The sequence below is a fragment of the Marmota monax genome, unplaced genomic scaffold (assembly GCF_021218885.2).
Source record: "Marmota monax isolate L192 unplaced genomic scaffold, Marmota_monax_Labrador192_F-V1.1 WCK01_AAM20220418_F8-fsc00111, whole genome shotgun sequence".
NCBI lineage: Eukaryota > Metazoa > Chordata > Mammalia > Rodentia > Sciuridae > Marmota > Marmota monax.
In genome coordinates this window covers 4,053,768-4,075,625 of record NW_026695067.1, presented here as the reverse complement: position 1 = coordinate 4,075,625, position 21,858 = coordinate 4,053,768, and the positions used below count along the sequence as shown (strand labels likewise).

Genomic DNA, 21,858 nt, shown 5'->3' with positions numbered 1-21,858 from the left:
GGATTACAGGTGTGCCCCGCCCCACCCGGACTTCTAAATTCCATACAGTACTTTCTGCTCCCATCCGCCCTCTTTCTGTGACCTGTACAGTCTCTCAACGTACTATATGATTTACGTATTATACTCGCTTGTGGGTCCTCCCTTCTCAGAATGGAAGCTCTACAAAGAGTAGTGTCGTCTAGTTCTCTGACAGTCCTCAAAACATTCTGTGGTACTTGGCAAATTCTCAATAAATACTTGCAGGCCAAGGAAAGAATGCCGAGACCCTGGACTGCCCGCGGAAGCCTGGGGGCTAGCGAGCCCTGAAGCCCCGAGGTGGTAAAGGGCCCCTGCGCGGCCGGTGCCGGGAGCAGCTCCGGGAACTACACTTCCCATGGAGCTCTGTGCGCCGGCCGTGAGGGCTGCCGGGAAGGGCTAACGTGCGGGAGAACCGGTCCCGGGCGGCCGAGATGGCAGGTCAGCGAGGTGAGCGTTAGGCTTGGTGTCAGTGAGCGTGGTGTTAGTGGTGTCCTGGGGACTAATCCCGGCATGACCCGCCAGGTCGAACCCACCTCTCGGGCTCCGGGAAAAGATGGGTGGGCGATGGGTGGGCGCTAGGCAGGGGAGGTAGCATCTGGATGGGGTTTGCAATCCTCGAGGAGAGGAGGCCCTCCCACTCTCCAGCGGAGCTTGGGGCACTTGAGACCAGATGCTGTGAGCTAGGTACTTCCTGCTCCCTTAAGGTCACCTGGACGTACGTCTCAGCCCCACAGCAGACAATATCCTTATCTGTCCATCTTACAGAAGGGAACATCGAGGCTTTCAGAAGAGTGTAGTCTGTCCCAACAACCAGGAGGCCCTTATTTGACTCCATCCCTTGTTATTGTCTCCTGGCTCATGCCTGGTTTCCGGGACAGTAGAGCCAGGTCTGAGGAGTGGAGTGGACACTGACCCTCTTGTCTGTGCCTCCAGTGTTCCCACTTTCCTGTGTGGTGCAGCATTATGCCTGGGGGAAGATGGGCTCCAGCAGTGAAGTGGCACGACTGCTGGCCAGCAATGACCCACTGGCCCAAATCGCAGAAGACAAACCATATGCAGAGGTGAGACACAGGCTGTACCTTACCGTCAAGTGACACTAAAGGGCCTGAAGCAAGTCATGTGGATCTGCCAGGAGGAGTGAGGTAGCAAGAATGAGGAGGCCCTCTTGGTTTTTCAGATCAGTGTAGGTCAGTGGACCAGATGTTGGCACCAAAAGAAATGTTATTATAAAAGTGTTTTAGTCAGCTTTTTCGCTGCTGTGACTAAATGACCCAACCAGAACAACTGCAGAGGAGGAAAGGTTTATTTGGGGACTCACAGTTTCAGAGGTTGCAATCCATAGACAGCAGACTCCATTCCTTGGGACTCAAGATGAGGCAGGACTTCATGGCAGAAGAATGTGGTGGAGGGAAGCAGCTCACATTGGTGATCAGACAACAGAGAGAGAGGAGGGTCGATCTCTCCTTGCCAGATACAAATATATACCCCAAAGCCTTGTCCCAATTCCCACATCCTCTAGCCACACCCTACCCCTGCAGTTACCACTCAGTTAATCCCTATCAGGATTATTTCACTGATTGGGTTAAAACTCTTAAAACCTAGTTACTTCTCCTCTGAACCTTCTTGCATTGTCTCATACCATGAGCTTTCGGGTGACACCTCACATCCAACCATAACAGAAAGTCTAGGAATTCTTGTACGCTCCTTTCTCCAACAATTTAGTATTTACTGAAAACTTTTTCTCTTTTGGTACTGGGAATTGAATCCAGGGGTGCTTTACCGTGGAGCTATATCCTCAGCCCCCCGCCTTTTAAAAATATTTTTTTAGTTGTAGATGGACACAATATCTTTATTTTATTTATTTATTTTTATGTGGGGCTGAGGATTGAACCCAGTGCCTCACACTTGCTAGGCAAGTACTTTACAACTGAGCCACAACCCCAGCCCCATCCTCAGCCTTTTTTATTTTTATTTTGAGACAGGGTCTCACTAAGTTGCCTAGGCTGGTCTTGAACTTGTGATCCTCCTGCCTCAGCTCTGGAGTCACAAAGATTACTATAGGTTTGCACTACCACAATTAGCAGCGCTTGCTGAATTTTTATTTAGCCCTCATAAACAACAAGTTATTTATTTATTTTCTGGTATTGGGGATTGAAGCCAAGTACCAAAACTTTACCACTGAGCTACACCCCCAGCCCTTTTATTGTTTTGAGACAGGGTCTCACTCAGTTGCTGAGGCTGGCCTCAAACTTGTGATGCTCCTACCTCAGCCTCCCAAGTTGCTGGGATTATGAGTGTATACCACCATGCCTGGCTAATAATTTTTTTTTTTTAACTTTGGCCTTTTTTTTGGCATTTTTATTAATCTGTTATCCTCTGCCTATTTAATAGAGAAAAAGACAAAACTGAGGAAGGCTTTAGTCCCTGCTTCTGAGTGAGACTGGAATAAATGAATATTAGGGGCTGGGGATGTGGCTCAAGCGGTAGGGCGCTCGCCTGGCATGCGTGCGGCCCAGGTTCGATCCTCAGCACCACATGCAAACAAAGATGTTGTGTCCGCCGAAAACTAAATAAATCAATAAATAAATAAATTTAAAAAAAAATAAAATAAAATAAATGAATATTAACCCCTCACAGAGCCATTTGAGAATCATGGTTTTTCAGTGTCCTTGACAGTGCAATTGTCATTCTCCTCTGGACAGATAAGAACTCTGACAATAGAGGAAGGAAATAGAAATTTATAACAGAAGTCCCCATAGATGGTTAGAGACAGACTAGACTAAGGCCCAAGTCTCCTGATTCCTGGTTGTTCTGGGGTCTGCTCTCTCCCTTTGTGTCTGTGATGGTATGAGTATTTGTACCTGACCTTGGAACCTGTCCCAGAAGGAAGCCACTCTTTGGGGAGCACAGCATAACTTGTGGCAGGCCAGCGGGTGGTGCCAGGTTCTGCTTCCTCTTCTTTCAAGTTTCCTGTCTTTTCAGCTGTGGATGGGAACACACCCCCGGGGGGATGCCAAGATCCTTGACAATGACATCTCGGAAAAGACCTTGGGCCAGTGGATTGCTGAGAACCAGGACTGCCTAGGCTCAAAGGTCAAGGACACTTTTGATGGCAAGCTGCCCTTCCTCTTCAAAGTGCTTTCTGTGGAAACAGCCCTCTCTATCCAAGCACACCCTAACAAGGTACCAGAACAGAGTAGGTGTAGCAGTCAGGGTAGGGAAGGGCTTTTTCTGCTACTGTTACCTCACCCACACCAGGCTTCAGCCCAGAGCTAAATCCAGTGTGTCCACTCCCAGATTAGCTCTTCGAGGCCAGATGCTGATGATACACCCAGTAGCTAAATATTAAGTGGATAGCTGACCAGCCTGTGCCGGAGGAGTTTCTCTAAGCTCATGCCCAGGTCTTATCATCATCTTCCCAACTGGCTTTCTAGAGAGTTCAACTTCCGGGGTAGGGCACACACCATAGCTGTTGCCTCATTTCCCCATCATGGAGTTTTCTGTACAAACTTCTGAGTCCCAGCCTAAGCAACTGTCTCCAAATTTGTCAGTTTTAGATAGGCAAAGTAAGACTCAGAGAAGGGAGGGATTTACCCCAAATCACAGCCTATTAGGGTCAGAGCTTGTTTGGGTTTCCTAATTTACTGGTGAGGGCTCTTAAAGTCTGCCCCAGCTCTCCCCCAGATTTAGTCTGTTGCCCTGCCTTGGATTGGCTGAACCCCAAGTTTCTGCATCATGCCTTGACCAGGTTCATTGCCAGAGGTAAGAAGCCACTGCCATCTGGCAACTGGGAAGGGTAGAGAGCAGGGGCTGGTGAGACTAATGTTCCTGCTAGGTGATGGCTGCTCCCTGACCATTCTCCTCCCTTGGCCACCCCCAGGAACTGGCAGAGAAGCTGCACCTCCAGGCTCCACAGCACTACCCTGATGCCAACCACAAGCCAGAGATGGCCATTGCTCTTACCTCCTTCCAGGGCTTGTGTGGCTTCCGGCCAGTTGAGGAGATTCTAACCTTTCTGAAGAGTAAGTTGGACAGAATGCCGAGGGCCTGAGTATTGGGCCTGGGATGTGTGGGAAACCCAGACCAGAGGGGGAACAGTGACAGAGAACAGAGGCTCAATGTCATAAGAACTAAAGGGCTGCTTGGCCTCATGCAGTACTTTTTGGAACCAGTGGGTCAGACTAATAAGACCAGGCCCAAGTGTGGTTGCGGAGGGCTGTTGGTAAGTAATTGGTTTGCACTTCAGGTTTTGCTTAGTGCCTGGCTCCTTAGTTAGGGATGGGACAGGGAGGCCTCCTATCAGTCCTCCTGTGTGTTCCATCTTTTTTTTTTTTTTAATATGGTTTTAGGGGGCAGGGGCTATAGCTCAGTGGTAGAGTGCTTGCTTCGCACGCGTGATGCACTGGGTTCAATCCTCAGCACCACATAAAAATAAATCAAGATATTATGACCATCTGCAACTAAAAAATAAATTTAAAAAATATATTTTTTAAGATGTTGATGAACCTTTATTTTATTCATTTATTTATATGTGGTGCTGAGAATGGAACCCAATGCTTCACACATGCTAGGGAAGTGCTCTACCACTGAGTCACAGCCCCAGCCCTGTGGGTTCCATCTTACCATCCTGACACGGGTCCTGGTCCTGGCATTCCTTCAGAGGTGCCCGAGTTCCAGTTCCTGATTGGGGATGCTGCATCAACACAGCTGAGGCAGAGCACGAGCATCGACGCTCAGGCCGTGGCCTCTGCTTTGCGGAATTGCTTCTCTCAGCTGATGAAGAGTGAGAAGAAGGTGGTGGTAGAGCAGCTCAACCTGTTGGTGAAGCGGGTCTCCCAGCAAGGTGGGCATAGTTATAGACCTGGATGGGTGCAATGCCCTTGCCTGGGCTCCTTGACATAGACACAAGGCTGTGGGGACAGGGTTCTCTACCCCTTTGCCCAAGAGGAATACTGAAGAACTCAACTTAGAAGACCTGTTGGCCACTACCATTTCTTTCCCAGTCTTTGTGGAACAAGGCCATAGGTGGAGTGCTGCTTTCTGACTGGTTGTTTTTAGACAATTGTAGGCAGACTTGAAGACTTTTCTGATGCCTTCTACCCAGGCATTCAGATTCTCCCCAATCCTGAAACTGCTTCCCATGGATAGACTTGTGTTTGGAGCTGGAAAACAGGAAGGGGACAAGAGGATCATCTCTCTCTCTAAAGGACTGATGTTTAGCGCTTGCAATCATTAGCTTTTTCTTAACTACCTCCTATGTGCCTGATTTGTGCTAAGGAGAGTTCAGGAAATGGCTGATGGGTATGGTCATCACCTTTTGGGCTGAAGAGTCAATATAAGCAGCGAGAAATATAAAGCAGACAACCTCTCAGCTATAAGCTGATGTGGTAGCCCCCATCCCGTCTCTAGTGGCCCCAGAGCTCTCTTCTGGCTCTGTTTCTGCACATTTCCCCTGCTGTGCTTCCTTTGGACCACACATTGTTTGTTTCATCGAAGCATACAGTTTTTGTTTTTCTTTTTGCGGGGAGTGGTTTTGGGTGTTTTCTCTGCTTATTCTCACAGCTCAACAGATTGCTCCTGTTCTAAACTCTCAGAGCTCCCTGTTCATACATCTGGGTATAGCCTTAGCACCTGTGAGTCTATGTATCACATGCATACTTTAAAACTGGGCTCTCTCCAGACCAGGGACCTGTTTCTGAACTTCAACAGGCTATGAAGACTGAACTGCCCTCCAACCCAGACCAGCTGATTTCTTCACTGTGGCACTTAACACATTCTGTCTTTATTTATAAATACCCTCCTCACTTCTTTGCCTGCCCCTTCCAAGAATCCTGCTCTCACTGCTATAGCCAGACTGAGCTCATTTTCCCTGGTCAGTCTCCAGGACACATTTTGGCCCGTGGCACATTTTACCTTGTGTTCTCTTGGGTAGACAACCATCCCAGTTTTCCTGGGACTGAGATTTTCTGAGACATGGGGCTTTCAGTACTAAAAAAGAGAATGTCCTAACCTAAGAGTTTGTTCTCCTTCATGGAACCCTTTTGAGCCATCTCCCAATCGAGATTATGAGCTCCAAGATCACTGTTCTCAACCAGGGGAACTTTGGCAATTGTGTGGAAACTTTTCTGGTTGTTAGAACCTGGATTGGGGGTGATGGTGGTGTCTTGTAGGTAGAGGCTAAGGATGCATCCAGCAATAAGCAGGACAGCCCTATATTTAACAAGGGATCCAAAATGCCAGTAGTGTCGAGATTGAGAGATCTTATCCTGAATGGAACACACTTTAGCCCTTTTAGAGGTCAGTGTAAGCCAGGCAGACAGTTGAAGTGTGAGAGAGAGCATCTGTGTGGGCAGGAGTATCAGGAAGGCTGGATCCCAAAAAGCAGGAGATGACTAGGACAGGCCCAAGCATAGCTTCTGCATTCATGGGGCAAGAACTCTTCCCCAAGACTTCTTGCCCTGAGTAAGGCTAGAATACACTAAGTGGGACTGAAGCATTGGTCTACTCTGTGACCCCCAGTGTCTGCTGGAAACAACATGGAGGACATCTGTGGAGAGCTCCTGCTACAGCTGCACCAGCAGTATCCAGGTGACATTGGCTGTTTTGCCATCTACTTCCTGAACCTGCTTACCCTGAAGCCAGGAGAGGCCATGTTTCTGGAGGCCAATGTGCCTCATGCCTACGTGAAGGGAGGTGAGCCCCTTTTCAGCAGAACTGCCATCCCTGGTAGACCTTGTTTTCCCATCTGGACAAAAAGAGGATGGCTATGGATACTTTCTCTAAGGTCCATCCAGCTCTAATCTCTGAGAGCTCCTGGGCAGAAAGGGAAAATGCCAGTAGGTATGGTGAATGTCAGCTTAGCAGTAGACACTGTTTATGATCTTCTGCCAACCTGGAAGGTAATAAGACTGATGTTAAGTCCTGTCAGTGAGTGTGGGAACTGAAGTTGGAACCCAGGCTATATTGGACAAGGCTGCTCTTCTCTCCCTTACATCATCCAGCTTTTACATGCCTATTCTGTCTACCATTTTTTACTGTACTGGGGATTGATCTCAGTGCTTTACCACTGAGCTACATTCCCTTTTTGTTGTTTGAGACAGGGTTTTCTTAAATTGCTCATGCTGTCCTTGAACCTGCAGTTTTCCTGCCTGAGCCTCCCAAGTTACTGGGATTGCAGGCATGCGCCACTGCACCTAGCCACCTGGATTTTTTTTTTTACATTAATATATGCATCAGGGGGCTGGGATTGTGGCTCAGCGGTAGAGTGCTCGCCTAGCACAGGCAGCACCCGGGTTCGATCCTCAGTACCACATAAAAATAAAGGCATTGTGTTGTGTCCATCTACACCTAAAAAAATATTTAAAAAAAAATATATGTATCAGGGCTGGGTGCAGTGGTGTATGCCTGTAATCTCAGCAGCTCAGGAGGCCTAGGCAGGAGGAAGTTCAAAGCCAGCCTTGGGCTGGGGATGTGGCTCAAGCGGTAGCACGCTCGCCTGGCATGCATGCGGCCCGGGTTCGATCCTCAGCACCACATACAAACAAAGATGTTGTGTCCGCCGAAAACTAAAAAATAAATATTAAAAAAAAAAGAAAGCCAGCCCCAGCAACTTAGCGAAGCCCTAAGTGAGACCGTCTCTAAATAAAATACAAAAAAGGGTGGGGGATGTGGCTCAGTGGTTAAGTGCCCCTGAGTTCAATCCCTGGTTACCCCCACACTCCCCCCGCCCCCAAGAAAAAAGATATGCATCCCCTCAGAAGGTGATTAATATATATTTTTAGTTGTAGATGGACACAATATATTTATTTATTTACTTTTATGTGGTGCTGAGGATGGAACCCAGTGCCTCACACGTGCGAGGCAAGCACTCTTAACACTGAGGTATAGCTACAGCCCCTCACAGGTGATTTTTGACTGTTGGCAGCATCCACTCATGCCTAGGAGTCTGTCACAGAAGTACGACTAGTCAGGAGGTTTGGGGCTCCCCTAGGGGTTAATATGACTCCTCCTGACCTGTCACCTATTTTTGGAGTCTGGTATCTTAACTTCATTCTCCCAGAAAACAGTATTGTATTTACACATTTTTACCTAACTCTATAAGGGGTTCACAGACTTCAGGTTAGGAGGCCCAGCCTCAGAGAGCCTTCTCCAAGGCATAATTCATCAGCTTAGCACATGACAATTGTCTGCCCCCAGACTGCGTGGAGTGTATGGCATGTTCGGACAACACAGTGCGTGCTGGCTTGACACCCAAGTTCATTGATGTGCCAACTCTATGTGAGATGCTCAGCTATACCCCTACCCCCAGCAAGGACAGGCTCTTCCTCCCAACACAGAGTCAGGAAGACCCATACCTCTTCATCTATGACCCCCCTGTGCCAGACTTCACCATTATGAAAATGGAGGTAAGTGGGAGAGGGGATGGTGAACTGGCAAGGACTACAATATGGAGTATACCTGGGGCTGGGTTTCCCTTCTGTCAAGCACACCTACTAGTGACAGTTACAGGGCCCATCCACTCTATACCTGGGACCTCCATGCTGATAAGAGCTTGAATATTAGGGGAGGTGGCAGCAGGGCTGTTCCTCACTGCCCTTGAAGTTGTCCTGAGTCTGGGACCTGATTGGTGCAGAGTCTAAGCTATATTATCCTGCTTCTTCTTGCCCAGGTCCCTGGCTCTGTCACTGAATACAAGGTCTTGGCACTGGACTCTGCCAGCATCCTCCTGATGGTGGAAGGAACGGTGACAGCCAGCACTCCCACAGCACAGGCTGCAATCTCCCTGCAGCGTGGTGGGGTGCTCTTCATTGGGGCCAATGAGAGTGTCTCACTGAAGCTTACTGTGCCTAAGGACTTGCTGATGTTTCGGGCCTGCTGTCTGCTATAGAGACAACTGCCTTGCTAGCTCTCCTCTGCCAGCCACTCTAGCTCCAGGCCACTCCAAGCCCTTTCTTTGTTTTGCACTGTGTGTGCACCCTAGAAAAGCTGGGGAAGTAAACCTGTGGGTTGTGACTTCCGAGCATGCCCAGGCTAAACCATCTTCTCTTGGGATGAAAGGCCCATTGGAGGGCTAAGGCCTGATCCTTCTCTTGTATTCTGTTACCACTCCTCATCACACCTGAGCCAGGCTCTTGCCAGTTCAGGAGGCAACAGCTGTACTCCAGCCCACGGTATGAGGCCGTCTAGTGAAATCTGTGACCCATCATTACCTCAGCATCCATCAGAGCAATTGGTAAGGTATAATTTAAGAACAAGGTTCTTGCCTTGGGACTACCTACTTATTTCTTCAGCTGTAGAGGATTGGGAAAGGGTAGGCTCTCTTGCTCTGTCAAAGCAATTAAAGATCACTTGTTTTGACCCTGTAAAGAACATTTCCACCTTTGGCATTTCTGTCCCTGAAGTTGGCTGAAACAGCCCTCCCTGAATGTTGTCCAATTTTTGCTTTATTCCTACTTATAAAGTGGGCAGGCTGGATCCCAGAATCTTTTTATAGCAAGTAGTAGGAGAGAAGAAGCCACTTTCAGCCTTGGATGCACAGTTTGCAGGCATGCCTTGAGCTCTCCAGAAAGAGAAGATGAGTATAAGAATATACTAGTGCAACACTCCCTTTTTTTAGTACCAGTGATTGAACCCAGGAACATTTAACCACTGAGTCACATCTCCAGTCCTTTGTTAAGTATTTTATTTAGAGAAGGAGTCTCACTAAGTTGCTGAAGCTGGCTTTGAATGGGCAGTCCTCCTGCCTCAGCCTCCCAAGCCACTGGGATTACAGATGTGTGCCACCTCAACCAGTGCAACACTTCTATTTTTCAATTGACCTTAATCAAGAGTCTGCAAACTAGGGCTGGTAGACCAGTTCTGGTCAAACCTACTAATTTACATACATTTTGGCTGCTTTCAGGCTGCAATGATGAAGTCATGTAGTTGCACCAGACTATGTGGTCTGCAAAGCTGAATTTATTCATTTTTTGCAGCACTGGCTCTGTCACTGAGGATTGAACCCAGGACTTCATGCAGGCTAGGCAAGCATTCTACCACAGAGCTACATCCCCAACCCCCTTTTTTTTTTTTAACTGGTGGTGCTAAGGAGCAAACCCAGGACCTTCTGTATGTTCTACCATGGAGCTATACCATACCATTAGCCCAAGCTGAAACTACGAGAAAAAATTGTCAACTTATTATCTAAACATATTGTCATTATAGATTACAGGGATTCAGTGACAGAATGATCCAGTTTCCATTGTGAGAAACTCAGCTACCTCTCTTAAGCTGGCAGGAAGTACTAAGGAGGGCATCTGCTCTCCTTGTGCTCATCTCCAGGGGTGAAACACACCTCTGCAAGAGGCTGCTTGCCTGTTGGTGTCACTGCTGAGGTTTCTAACCTGCAGCCTTAAATCCTTTTGCTCCAGACTATGCAAAGACTCAGACCACTGCTGCTCCTTCCTGTGGGGCAAAGGCTTAGACTCATAGAGAAGAAAGTTTCTGGGCTTCTATACTACACCCCCTATTAAAATGGCATTTCAGAAAACTACCTTCAAAAATATTTTGGGACAGGATATGGTGGTATCTGCCTGTGATCCCAGTAGCTCATGAAGCTGAGGCAGGAGGAAGATTGGAAGATCAAAACTTTGAGCCCAGGGACTGGGGTTATGACTCAGCAGTAGAGCGCTCGCTAGCGCATGTAAGGCCCTGAGTTCGATACTCAGCACCACATAAAAATAAATAAATAAAGGTATTGTGTCCAACTACAACTAAAAAAAAAGTTTGAGGCCAGTTTGGGCAACTTAGTGAGATCTTGTCTCAAAAGAAAAAAAGGGTTGAAGATTAGGTCAATGGCAGAGTAGCCCTGGGTTCAGTCCATAGTATCATCAAAAAAAAAAAAAAAATTTTTTTTCCTCTAAAGTTTCTTCAGCTGATAATTAAAGATAAGCAGGAAAGAAAGGGTCTGCTAAAGGGAACCCATTCTAAATAGTGACCTGCAAGGGCCCATTCCACTCATGATCTCCAGTGAAACAGGCCTGAAAATGATGCCCATGGGGAACAGCAGAAAAGGGGAAGGGTGCTTCCTGGGCTATTAAGCTATTTCTTCCTTTTAGCATTCCAGGCCTTTCTTTAAAATCCTGTTGCCACAACAGACACAGCTCAACTAGCATGACTGCATTTATTCTTATTAAACGTACAAGGGTGTATAAGTACAAGCCAAGAGGTCTGTAGAGCACTGTGTAAATACCAGATGGAACCATTCCTGTCTGTGAGGGAAGCCTAGATGCACCCCTCTCCATAGGGGACTGTCAACTGCATAATAACATCCAGCACTCTGAATTAAGGCTATTTGGCTCTGAGCAACTTGGAGCCTTTACTGGTGGTATTTTGGTCTGTGGCCCTTGAGTTGTCTCCTGCTCCATATCCCTGCAGCTTTCTCCACACGTAATTCCTACACAGAGTTGTCCAGCTGCGGAATATCCCTTCCAGGGAGAATTGCAGCCAAGTGCCCCAGTGTTGATTACAGCAACAACTTACGCAGAGGGTGTGATTTGGGGTCCTGCCACCTCCCAGCAGCTGCCAAAAGCCCAGGTAAATCTGTCCTAACCAAGCCTCCCACAGAAATATGGATCCATACCTGGCTTCCACAGCTACCTTGTGCCCTCACTAAGTCCCCACCACTATCACAAAGTCTTTCTCTATATTGTCCACATCTGCTCTTCCCCTCCATAGAAACCTGAAGGCCTAGAAACTAACTGGTGGGGTAAGAGGTTCAGAATGGAGATGCTAATGTTCCGTGCTCTGAATGTTGGGCACCTTGGTAAAGTTGCAGAGTCTCATTCCAGAACAGAAAAACCATCTGCCTCCTCTGTCCCCAGACCCCAAGGTGATACACCTCTGGTCTCCGATCTATCTCCCTTCTAGAATGCTGCTAGTTAGCAGAGTAAATTAACCACAGCCTCTGAATACTGTAAGCTCCTGTCAACCTTCCAGTTTGAGAAAAACAATCAAGCTCTATTAGGATGACCTTGAGGATAGTTGTCCAACAAATGATGATTAAGGTATATTTTATATCTAACTTCTCAGTCTCCCAGTCACCTCTTGTGGTAGGGATACCATACCATGTCCTGTAGTGGTCACAGGACATTATGTAAAGCAAGAACTTGGACACTTTTGCATGGGACCCACACCCTAATCCTATGCCCCTTGAGCTGAGAACCCTGTCCACTCCCACCTCACCATGGTCCTGGGTGAGGTGGAAAAAAAAAAAGAATGGATGAGGAGCAGTGAAAAACTAAATTCCAATAAGAGGCTAGGTATAACGAGAAATTATCCAGTGGGGGCAACAGGGGGAATTATGCCTGTTTCTGCTATGTTCAGGCGGGGGCCAAGAGAGGCTAGGTTCACACTGTGGTTTGCCTTAAAGCCCAATCCTTTATTTTTGGCAGAGCTAGGGGTTGAATCCAGGGATTCACAAAAGCTATGTAAATGCTCCTACACCCCCAGTCCATAAAGTCGAATCCTGAGCATCCACTGTGAGGCTGAGGCAGAGGAATCTGGCTCCACAGTGGCTTGTACTACAGGGGAGGCTCTGTGTAATGGTGGGCTGATCTCAGGCAGAGACCTGGTTTCTAGCTTTGGTCTCTCCTCCCAATTCTGAGAGCTGCAGTCTAGGCCAAAGACCACAAAGCAGCACCAGCAGAACACTCACTCTACCACTTCCCACAACTTTAAAAAGCAACAAATAGGAAGGCACTCTGCCTTTGCAGCTCCCTCTGCTGGTAATCATGAAAACTGCAGGCTTCTAGAGCCAGTGCCAGTACTTTCATGCCAACCTTCCAGCTCAAAGACTGGGTGGAGAAGCTAGCTCAGACCAAGGAAATATAAATGAATGAATATGTACATGATGGACCAGTTTTTCTCTAGGGAAGGGCTGACTGAGTTACTAAACTTACACAGACATTGAACTGGTACAGTGTCCCCCAGGTTCAGGAATTCTGAAAGCCATGATCCTGATGTGTCATTAAGCAACCTGTTATATTTACTGCCACAGCTGGACAGATGTAATATGAAGAGGACAAAAGGGATTTACTTTGCTGTCTTGGTAAGACAAGAGAATAGAGGAGAGGATTATAAGCCAGGATATGGAACAGAAATAATTGCTGCCCAAAAGGCAGACTCACATTCCCACATCAGTGCTTCCTTAATCCACCTTAGAGTTGGGAAGAAGAGGAAAACACAGAATTCTTTGTACTGGTCTCAGTTAAAAATTTGAAATTCCTGGCTACAGGCTGTAAAGTGGTGTCTCCTGCCTCCACACATCTACAGCACAGCCTGAACTCAAAAGCTCTCTTTTCCTCTTCCATACAGCACCATGACAAATACCAATAAAGATCTCTGCAATTGGTTTTCTTAGCCACCTGTTAGTCAAAAATCCTGTTTCTGCCCTTATTAAAGTAGTTTCTCTAAACTGCTCCAACAACAGAGGAAAACTGCAGAATTCTATCCATCCCCTCATCACCCAGATTGGAGGTGGGGCTCTGGCCTGAGAAGCACCAGGTGAGGGCTCTCCTGCAGGTTATGGACCTTCCCAGAGAGTCAGTGCCTCCACTGATTGTGAACTGACAGCAGTTCTCACTGCACTCTGAGCTATGAAGGGCCAACAGAGTTCTGTAGGCCTCGTGGTGAGCAGGGTCCACCTTGGAGAATTATGGCTACTGGAGGGTACAGGAAGAATCCCCAAGACAGCACCAGCAGCAAGAGCATGTGGAGGAGGCCATAGGCTTAGGGGGAATGAGGTCCAAGTCCTCATCATCTGGAATCTCATCCAGGTGATACCCATCTTGTAGCAGCTGCCGGCTCACATCCTGGTTTACCTGCTAAGAGAAGAGAGGAGGGGATTATAAGCCAGCTGCCTAAAAGGCAGCCTCACATTCCCATATCAGTGCTTCCTGTCCATGCTCCACCCCCAGGCCAACCCCACACAGCTCTCCTGACTATAGGAGGAAGTATCACCTTTTCCTGTTGTGCCTTCTCAGCAATGAGGGGCACCTAGGAGCCTTAGCTAGTAATGTCCAGTCTTCACTGACCCTCAGGAGCTGCTCTCACTAAAGAATCCTTAGGCACCTGGTACTAACACCAAATTCTAGATTATGTTGGAAGTCATTGTTCTTATCTTTCTCACTGAAAACCCAGATGTCCCTGTCAAGCCTAAAGAATATAGGACAATGATAACAGAACAACAGGCTTAGAGTCCTGGGTTACTGTGGAAGCAGGCAGGGAGCGGCTTTGTTTGTACTGCCTGTTAGACCTGTTATCCTTCCCTGCCAGCCAAGCTGGGTCCCTGCAAAGTAGAACCAGCCAGCCTGGTTTCACCAGTTCCACTGAGCAGACAGGAAATAAATAAGGCAGGAAAAAGTATAAGATTTCCTCTGCTTCTTGGATATTTTCTTAGTTTTAACACTCTTAGATACTCAAGGAGGATACAACATGCAAACTGCTTTTCTCTTTCCCAGAAACAAAAGGTTAACCAAAGATTCCAGGAAAATAAGGAAGAAATATTGGTGGTCTGCAGTTATAGACCCAGAATTTTACCTCCTTTAAAGGGAGTTAGCTACATGTTGGACCTTTTTCTTTCTTTCTTTCTTGCAGGGTCTTAGCTGGGCAAGGTGGCATAAACTTTTAATACCAGTAACTCAGGTGGCTCAAGCAGGAAGATTGTAAGTTCAAGGTCAGTCTCAGCAACTCATTGAGACCCTGTCTCAAAAAATAAAAAGAACTGGGGATGTAGCTCAGTGGTAAAGCATTCCTGGGTTCAATCTCAAGTACTGCAAAGAAAAAAAAAAAAAGAAAAAAGGTCTGTGTTCCCCAGATTAACCTTGAACTCCTGCCCTCAAGCAGTCCTGCCTCTGCTTCCTGAGTAGCTGCAACTATAGGTGCATGCCACTGCACCCAGCCAAGAATTTTATGTTCTTGGATTTCTATCTAGGACAGAAATATGTCCACAAAGCCAGCCAGGAGTATCTCAGTCTGGAACAACTGAAGGAACTGAAGTTTTTTTGGCCTAGAAGGAAAAAAACTGGTGGAAAGTGAGCAGGGGAGTGTTGAAGGCTGACCTCAGATAGGACAGTCAAAAGGGAGATTAGAGTTGCTGCTGGAAGGCAGGTATAGGACCAATAAATGGGTCCAGGTTGCATGAAACATTTCAGATTAAGAAGGAAGACTTCTTGCCAGGCACAATGGTGCATGTCTATGATCAGTTACTCAGGAGGCTCAGTTCAAGGCCAACTTTAGCAACTTAGTGAGACCGTCTCAAAAAAGTAAAATGGACTGGGGATATAGCTCAGTAGTAGAGCATCCCTGGGTTTAAACCCCAGTACTGGTGGTGGGGGTAGTGCAGGGAGACTTCACTAAATATTACTGAAGAAGGGGTTATGTATGTGTTGGGGGTGGGTAGGAAGCAATGCTTCTTGGAGGTACTAAGTACCCAATTACAAGAAGCATACAAGCAATCAGAGGCTAGTAAACTCTTAACTAGGATCTATCAAAAGGATTCCTTTAAATTGTGGTCTAGACTAGAAAATTTCTGAGGTAATTTCCAACCCTGAGGATATACCATCTCCTGGATTTTCAACAGATCTCCTAAGACGCCTATACCTCTGCTGGGGGAAGAGGGTAGAGTGGAAGATCGGAGAACAGACCGGAAGTCTGGTACAGTGCTGTGCTCACAGCAGGCACCAAACAAGCATTTGGTAGTGGTGGTGATGCTGCCTGTAGCCTGGCCCTGCACAGAAAGGCGCTCTGGACTTGCCTCTGCAGAGGAATACCCGGAAGAGTATCTGGATTCCAGCTCCCCATCACTAGGAGAAGAGGGAGACAGTCAGTTCAGGAGAGGCCTGTGGAGCACAGCTGCACATGGCAAGGTGGAGAACATGCAAAGGGAGGGGTGGGTCTGAGGGATTTGTGAAGCAAAGACCACACCATAGAACTCAAGCCCAGAATTTGCAGTGAGTGCAAATGGCTTCCTCAATTGGCTCCAGCAGGAATAAGGTCAATCTCACTAACAGTGCAGATATAATACATTAGGTCAGGATGATTCCCTGGAAACATTGGAGTTCCAAACCTAGAGCCGGATGATTACCTGTGAATCTTCTAACCAAGCCATCCTGGGAAAGGATAGCACTCAGAAAAGAACCTGGAATGTGCATGGAGGGCCTCAGAGGAGACAGGAAACAAGCAAAGGCACCAAGCTATCTGCAATGCTATCCAGGTCATTCCCCAAGGGGTAACACTCACCTGTCAGAATCAAGGGACACCAGGTTTTCATCTGGACTCTGGCTAAGAGCAGTATAGCCCTTGTTAAACTTCACTGACCTAAGGGAAGTGGGGAGGAGAAATCAAGCATAGATGAAAACAGGCATTTCACAGGGAAAGGCTTGATTATGAAAAAACTGACTGCACTACTCCAGACTGCCTTCTAACTGGTCACATGGTCACCACTGCCTATAGCTCCATGCTATTTGGCTTATAGCTCCTCAGAAAATGTACTGCCCCATTCCACTCCCCAACCCATGCTCCTGGGGAAAGTATACCTTGCCTTTTATGAACCAGCAAAAGCACCCCCCCCAACTACCTTATTTAATCAGAAGTTCTTGGGCAAATCCATTCAGTTCTGCAAGTTTCAGCTCACAGCACTAAAAGAAGGCATTGAAATGGGTAGCAGTGGATCATGCCTGTAATACCAGCCCACTCCTGCTGAGGCAGGAGCATCGCAAGTTCAAGGCCAGCCTCAGTGAAAAGTGAGACCCTAAGCAACTCAGGGATACCCTGTCTCTAAATAAAATATAAAATAGGGCTTGTGAGTGGGTGGCTCAGTGGTTGAGTGTCCCTGAGTTCAATCCCTGGTACCAAAAAAAAAAAAAAAAAAAAAAAGGCTGGGGATGTGCCTCAATGAAAAAGTACCCCTAGGTATAGTGAACCTGACAGGCTGCCGTCAGGGAATCACTGGGTCAGCCCTAAACGTGAGCACCCCGTCTCCCAGGCTGAGGAATAACGACTTTGGAAATTGTCGGCAGAGAGGAGGTGGAGCCCGCTGAGACCTTTTCCCTGAAGAGTCGGGGCGGTTCGGCAAGGAACCCAGCATGCCTTTTCTCCGCAGAACAGCTTTGGCCAGGTCCCGGTGCTTCTCTGGAAGTCAAAGGGCCCTAGTCAGCAGAGTTTCCCCCAGTCTGCCCTTGTCCCCTGAACGCCTGGAGACCGCTCTCCGAACGGATTTTTGGGGACGGAAGCGGAGTGCATCGAACCCTTCACTGGGTGCGAGACCACTGGGCTCCAGGACCCGCCCCAGTTACACGGCAGCATAAAACCTCGGACCACACTTACGCAGCTTGGCCTGAATGGACGGCGCGCGCGTCACCATGTACGGTCCACGCTTCTCCATTGTAGCAGGGGTACGCTCCCCCAGCCGGAGGGATCCGCTGGCGCTCCTCCCGGAGGGCGGTCCCACAGCTCCTGCCGCGTGCCCTGAGGCCCCGCCAGGCCGGGCTCCGGGGGTGGCAGCCCTCATCGCCGGCCCGCCGGGCTCTGCGGTCGCCATGGCCTGGCTCCGCCCAGCTGGGTGTCGCAGCCCCGCCCCGCCCCACCACTACCGAGCAGTCCGTAGGCCCTGGCGGGCGCTTCTTTACCAAGATGGCGGCGCGCAGGCGCGGGCCGCTCCCCACGGACTTTCCGGCCTAGTTGCTGGGCGTTGGCACAATGTCCTGCTCTGCCGGGAGATGGGCAGTTTCGGTCTTGCTCTTCTGGTACACAGCTACAGAACTTAAGTCCGTCTGGGCCTGGCGAGGTCGAGGCTGTCAGTTGTTTCTAGTCGAAATCGAACATTGACATTTGCCCAGAGCCTTGGGGTGTGCACCGGCTGGGCGTTAAGGGTTTATGCCCTTCCACCGACCCACTCTCTAAGCTCTAGCAGCATCTTCTTTGCGGTCTTCTCGCCACAACCCGAGCTCCCTGAGGATGGGCTCGGGAGAGCTTGGGCTGGAGAGAAAAGATCCATAGACAGTAGGGAGGTAATCGCAGAAAAGAGAATAGGCCTCAGAGGTTCAAAGATCTTGCGAGGTGGCACAAACTGGCTGCAATGCCTGGGTTGCTTAATCCGAGGCCAACCCCACCTTCTTACGCCACGCCACGTGGTGCCAGACACCTTGGACTGGCTGACCCTTTCTAGGTCTCAGTTTCCGCGTTTTACAGTGAAACTTTGGAGTTGAAGGTGTCGTTCAGTGATAGAGTGCTTACCTTATATGGGCAAGGCCCTAGATTTGATTCCCAGCACCAAAAAATACAAAGTCGAACCATGTCACTATCTGTTCTACAGTGACAAAAACAAAATAGGCACAAGAAAGGAGAGTGAAAGTGTACTCTTTGAGTCCCTGTGTGGCAGGACAGAGAGCAGTGTCAAGGCTCTTGACTTCTCCAACCCCCAAGGGATGTGCTCGTGGCTGGCTGGAAGTAAATTCCAGATCCTTATAGAACTGCCAAATCTCATGAGACTGTTCCATGGCTAATATATTGGCCTCCACAGGGTAGTTCATGGTATGCAGACTCTGAACCCGAAGAACTGTCTTCAGAAGGATAAGAAGAAAGAATTTCGGGCTGGAGATCTTGAGAAATCAAACAAATGAATCATATTTTGGTGTATCCTATCTCCTGCATAATCTGTTGGATCATTTTTGATGTCCAGAAACATCAATTTCATATGGCTCAATTTAATGTTTAATCCACATTAACTCCTAATGAAGCCTGCAGTTACTATTATACAAATGAGGCTTAAACGTGGTAAAACTCAGTACTTAGTGATAATTTGAACCCAGGTCCCCGTTAATCCCCTGCAAAAGCTGCCTGTGCCAGCTACTCTTTTACTGTGTGCGTGGGGAAGGGAGGATAGGGATTGAACCCTAGAGTGCTCTACCACTAAGCTACATTCCCAGCGCTTCTTTTTTAAATAAGTAAATAAATGTATGTGTATGTATATGTGTGTGTATATATGTGTATGTGTATATATACACACACACACACACACTTGTAGGTGGATACCTTTATTTTTATGTGGTGCGGAGGACTGAATTTAGTGCCTCACACGTGCTAGCAAGCGCTTTACCACTGAGCCATAACCCCAGCCCCCCAGCACTTATTTTTTATTTTGAAACAGTTCTCACTAAATTGCCAAGGCTGTCCTCGAATTTGCTATCCTGCCTCAGTCTCCCAAGAAGATGGGATTACAGGTATGCACCACCAAGCCAGGAACTATTCCAGATACTTTTGAGGCTGAGGTGGGGGCTCACTTGAGGCCAGGAGTTCAACCCAGCCTAGGCAACATAGCAAGACACCAAGTCAAGAACAAAAAAAAGGGGGCTGGGATTGTGGTTCAGTGGTAGAGCACTCACCTAGCATGTGTGAGGATCTGGGTTTGATCCTCAGCACCAGATAAAGATAAAGGTATTATGTCCATCTACAACTAAAAAATATTTTTAAAAAGAACAAAACAAGCCAGCCTCAGCAACTTAGTGAGACCCTGGCTCAAAATAAAAAATGAAAAGGGCTGGGGATGTAGCTCTGTGGTAAAGCACTTCTAGGTTCAATTTCCAGTACTCAAAAAACAAAGCAAAAATCATCAAAAATCAGTACCCAACATCATAAAGGAAAATAAAGAAAAAAAAATGGGGCTGAGGGGCTGGGGTTGTGGCTCAGTGGAAAAGCACTTGCCTAGCATGTGTGAGGCACTGGGTTCAATTCTCAGCACTGCATATAAATAAGGATCTATCGACAACTAAAAAATATTTTTAAAAAAGAAAGGAAGAACTTGGAGAAGAAGTAAATACAATAAAGCCTTTTTAAAAAATGGGGCTGAGGGTATAGCTAGCTCAGTGGTAGAGCACTTGCCTAATGTGAGAGGACCATTAGCACATATACACAAAAAAAGGAATGTGTGCTATTATTACTTTACAGTGTTTTAATTTAGTCTCATTTGCCTTCATTTTGTATCCTTTGTTTTTAGCACAAGGTCATTGCAATAAATATGTTGAGTGAATGTCCTATTTTCCCCTCTAACTTTTAGTTAACTTAGAAATCATAGAATTTTGGAACTGGGGACATGGTATACACATGTAAAATCCCAGTGACTTGGGAGGGTGAGGCAGAAGGATCACAAGTTCAAAGCTAGCCTCAGCAACTTAGCAAGATCCTGTCTCAACAAAACAAAACAAAACAGAAGAAAAAAAAGGGGGGAGGGGGGCACTGGGGATGTGGTTCAGTGGTTAAGCCCTGGCTGGATTCAATATCCAGTACCAAAAAACAAAATACATTGGGAATGTCGTTCAGTAGTAGAGCACCCCTGAATTTAATTCCCAGTACTGCAAAAAGAACTTTGGGGGTTGGAAAGGATCTTAAATATGTCTATAAATATATATGGGGGCTGAGGATATAGCTCAGTTGGTAGAATGCTTGCCTCCCATGCACAAGGCTGTGGGTTCAATCCCCAGCATCACAAAATAACATATCTCATACATTCTAAACTAATTAATGAAGAAACTGTTATCTTGTGATAGTTGTGACCAATTATTCTGATCTGGATATGTGCAATTTCCTTTCCACTTAAGAATGTCCAAAAAAAAAAAAAATTCACTAGGAACTTAAGAAAAATAAATTAGCCTCGTTCCCAAAACAAAACAAAACAAAATTTGGCTGACCTGGACACAGGGGTGCATGCCTATAATTCCAGTGGCTTGGGAGGCTGAGGCAGGATCCCAAGTGTGAGGCCAGCCTCAGCAACTTGGTGAGGCCCTAAGCAACTTAGTGAGAACTTCTCAAAATAAAAAAATAAAAATGGCTGATAATGTAGCTCAGTGGTATAAGTCCCTTGAGTTCAATCCCCAGTACCACAAAAACAAAACAAAACAAAAAAAAACTAGTTTATAAGAGGATGAGGCCCTAGGGTAAGAACTGCCAGAACATACAAGGCATAAAGCCCTTTCTTACCTTGCTACTATAAACCCTAACCCATAGTGACTGTGCTGCACCTGGGAATCCTCAACTCTTATATTCAGCAAAGCTTTATTCACCTCTGATTCTGTGGCAGGTGCTACAATAAGACCTGCAGACTTAATGATGACAGATAACATACTACCCCATCTCCAGTTCCCAGTCTCATTTCTTTGTTATTGGGAATCGGGGGAAGTTCCTTGTGGAGATATTCTTGGATGTTAGGAGCAAAGACACCCTAGTTTTAGGGCCCTCTTTCTCCTTTGGGTGGTCATATCCTTTATCCTCAGCTCTAAATCATGAGAATCCTACCTATTACCTAATCTTTCTTGGTCTTGAAACAGATGAATCTCTACCATCAGCTTAACTGTTTCTGCTCTTCACTGGAGCTGAATTCCTTCATATAGGCAAGTTATTTGGGGCTAGATATCAAAAGAGGATGGTAGACAGTGATTTTCTTGACACATGGAATTCAAGGAATGGCTGAATGCTCAATGCTATGAAGATCAGAGACACAGGAAGACTTTAAAGAATAACTGGACCCACACATGAGGGCTACCAGGACATTAACTATATTGTTTTGTTGTTGTTTTTTGGTACCAAGGATTGAACCAAGGGCACTCAACAACTGAGTCACATCCCTAGCCCTTTTATTTTCATTTTTTGAGACAGAGTCTCACTAAATTGCTTTGGGCCTCACTAAGTTGCTGGTGCTGGCTTCAAATTGTGATTCTCCTGCCAGTCTCTGGAATCACTGGGATTATAGTTTATGTACCACCATGTCCAGTTTTTTTTTTTTTTGGGTGCTGGGGATGGAATTCAAGT

General features: G+C 47.0%; 2 protein-coding genes across 10 annotated transcripts; one reads left to right on the top strand and one right to left on the bottom strand.

The window, feature by feature from the left end:
- The first annotated feature begins 327 nt into the window (after window positions 1–327).
- Mpi (mannose phosphate isomerase) lies at window positions 328–9,387 on the top strand. 4 transcript variants are annotated; one of them, XM_046427989.2, is made up of 8 exons: window positions 328–465; window positions 952–1,079; window positions 3,001–3,111; window positions 3,899–4,040; window positions 4,679–4,861; window positions 6,538–6,711; window positions 8,215–8,423; window positions 8,687–9,387. In XM_046427989.2, exons 1-8 carry the CDS (start codon window positions 450–452, stop codon window positions 8,903–8,905), a joined length of 1,182 nt encoding a protein of 393 aa, XP_046283945.1. In that variant the 5' UTR covers window positions 328–449; the 3' UTR covers window positions 8,906–9,387. The 4 variants fall into 4 exon arrangements, with proteins under 4 accessions (XP_046283945.1, XP_046283942.1, XP_046283946.1 ...); XM_046427986.2 differs by having other exon boundaries at window positions 3,001–3,201; XM_046427988.2 differs by having other exon boundaries at window positions 435–456; window positions 3,001–3,201.
- Window positions 9,388–11,165: 1,778 nt separating this feature from the next.
- Window positions 11,166–18,140, bottom strand: Fam219b (family with sequence similarity 219 member B). Of its 6 annotated transcripts, none has more exons than XM_058573813.1 (5): window positions 17,383–18,140; window positions 17,100–17,187; window positions 16,297–16,374; window positions 15,658–15,860; window positions 11,166–13,880 (listed from the first exon to the last, which is right to left on the bottom strand). In XM_058573813.1, the coding sequence occupies exons 1-5, from the start codon at window positions 17,594–17,596 to the stop codon at window positions 13,825–13,827; spliced, it is 639 nt and encodes a 212-aa protein (XP_058429796.1). In that variant the 5' UTR covers window positions 17,597–18,140; the 3' UTR covers window positions 11,166–13,824. The 6 variants fall into 6 exon arrangements, with proteins under 6 accessions (XP_058429796.1, XP_058429797.1, XP_046283951.1 ...); XM_058573814.1 differs by having other exon boundaries at window positions 11,166–13,877; XM_046427995.2 differs by having other exon boundaries at window positions 11,166–13,877; window positions 15,812–15,860; window positions 17,383–18,133.
- Window positions 18,141–21,858: the final 3,718 nt, after the last annotated feature.

Bases quoted from the DNA above. Each gene is read 5' to 3' on its own strand.
- Fam219b (XM_058573813.1), bottom strand. From the start codon at position 17,596: ATGGCGACCGCAGAGCCCGGCGGGCCGGCGATGAGGGCTGCCACCCCC. The intron at 16,375-17,099 runs GTCTCAGCGGGC...CACTTCCCTTAG, and splicing joins CCCGACTCTTCAGGGAAAAG to GTCAGTGAAGTTTAACAAGG. The intron at 13,881-15,657 runs GTATAGGCGTCT...CTCTTCTCTTAG, and splicing joins ACCCTCTTCCCCCAGCAGAG to CAGGTAAACCAGGATGTGAG.
- Mpi (XM_046427986.2), top strand. The intron at 6,712-8,214 runs GTGAGCCCCTTT...GTCTGCCCCCAG, and splicing joins TCATGCCTACGTGAAGGGAG to ACTGCGTGGAGTGTATGGCA. The intron at 8,424-8,686 runs GTAAGTGGGAGA...CTTCTTGCCCAG, and splicing joins TCACCATTATGAAAATGGAG to GTCCCTGGCTCTGTCACTGA.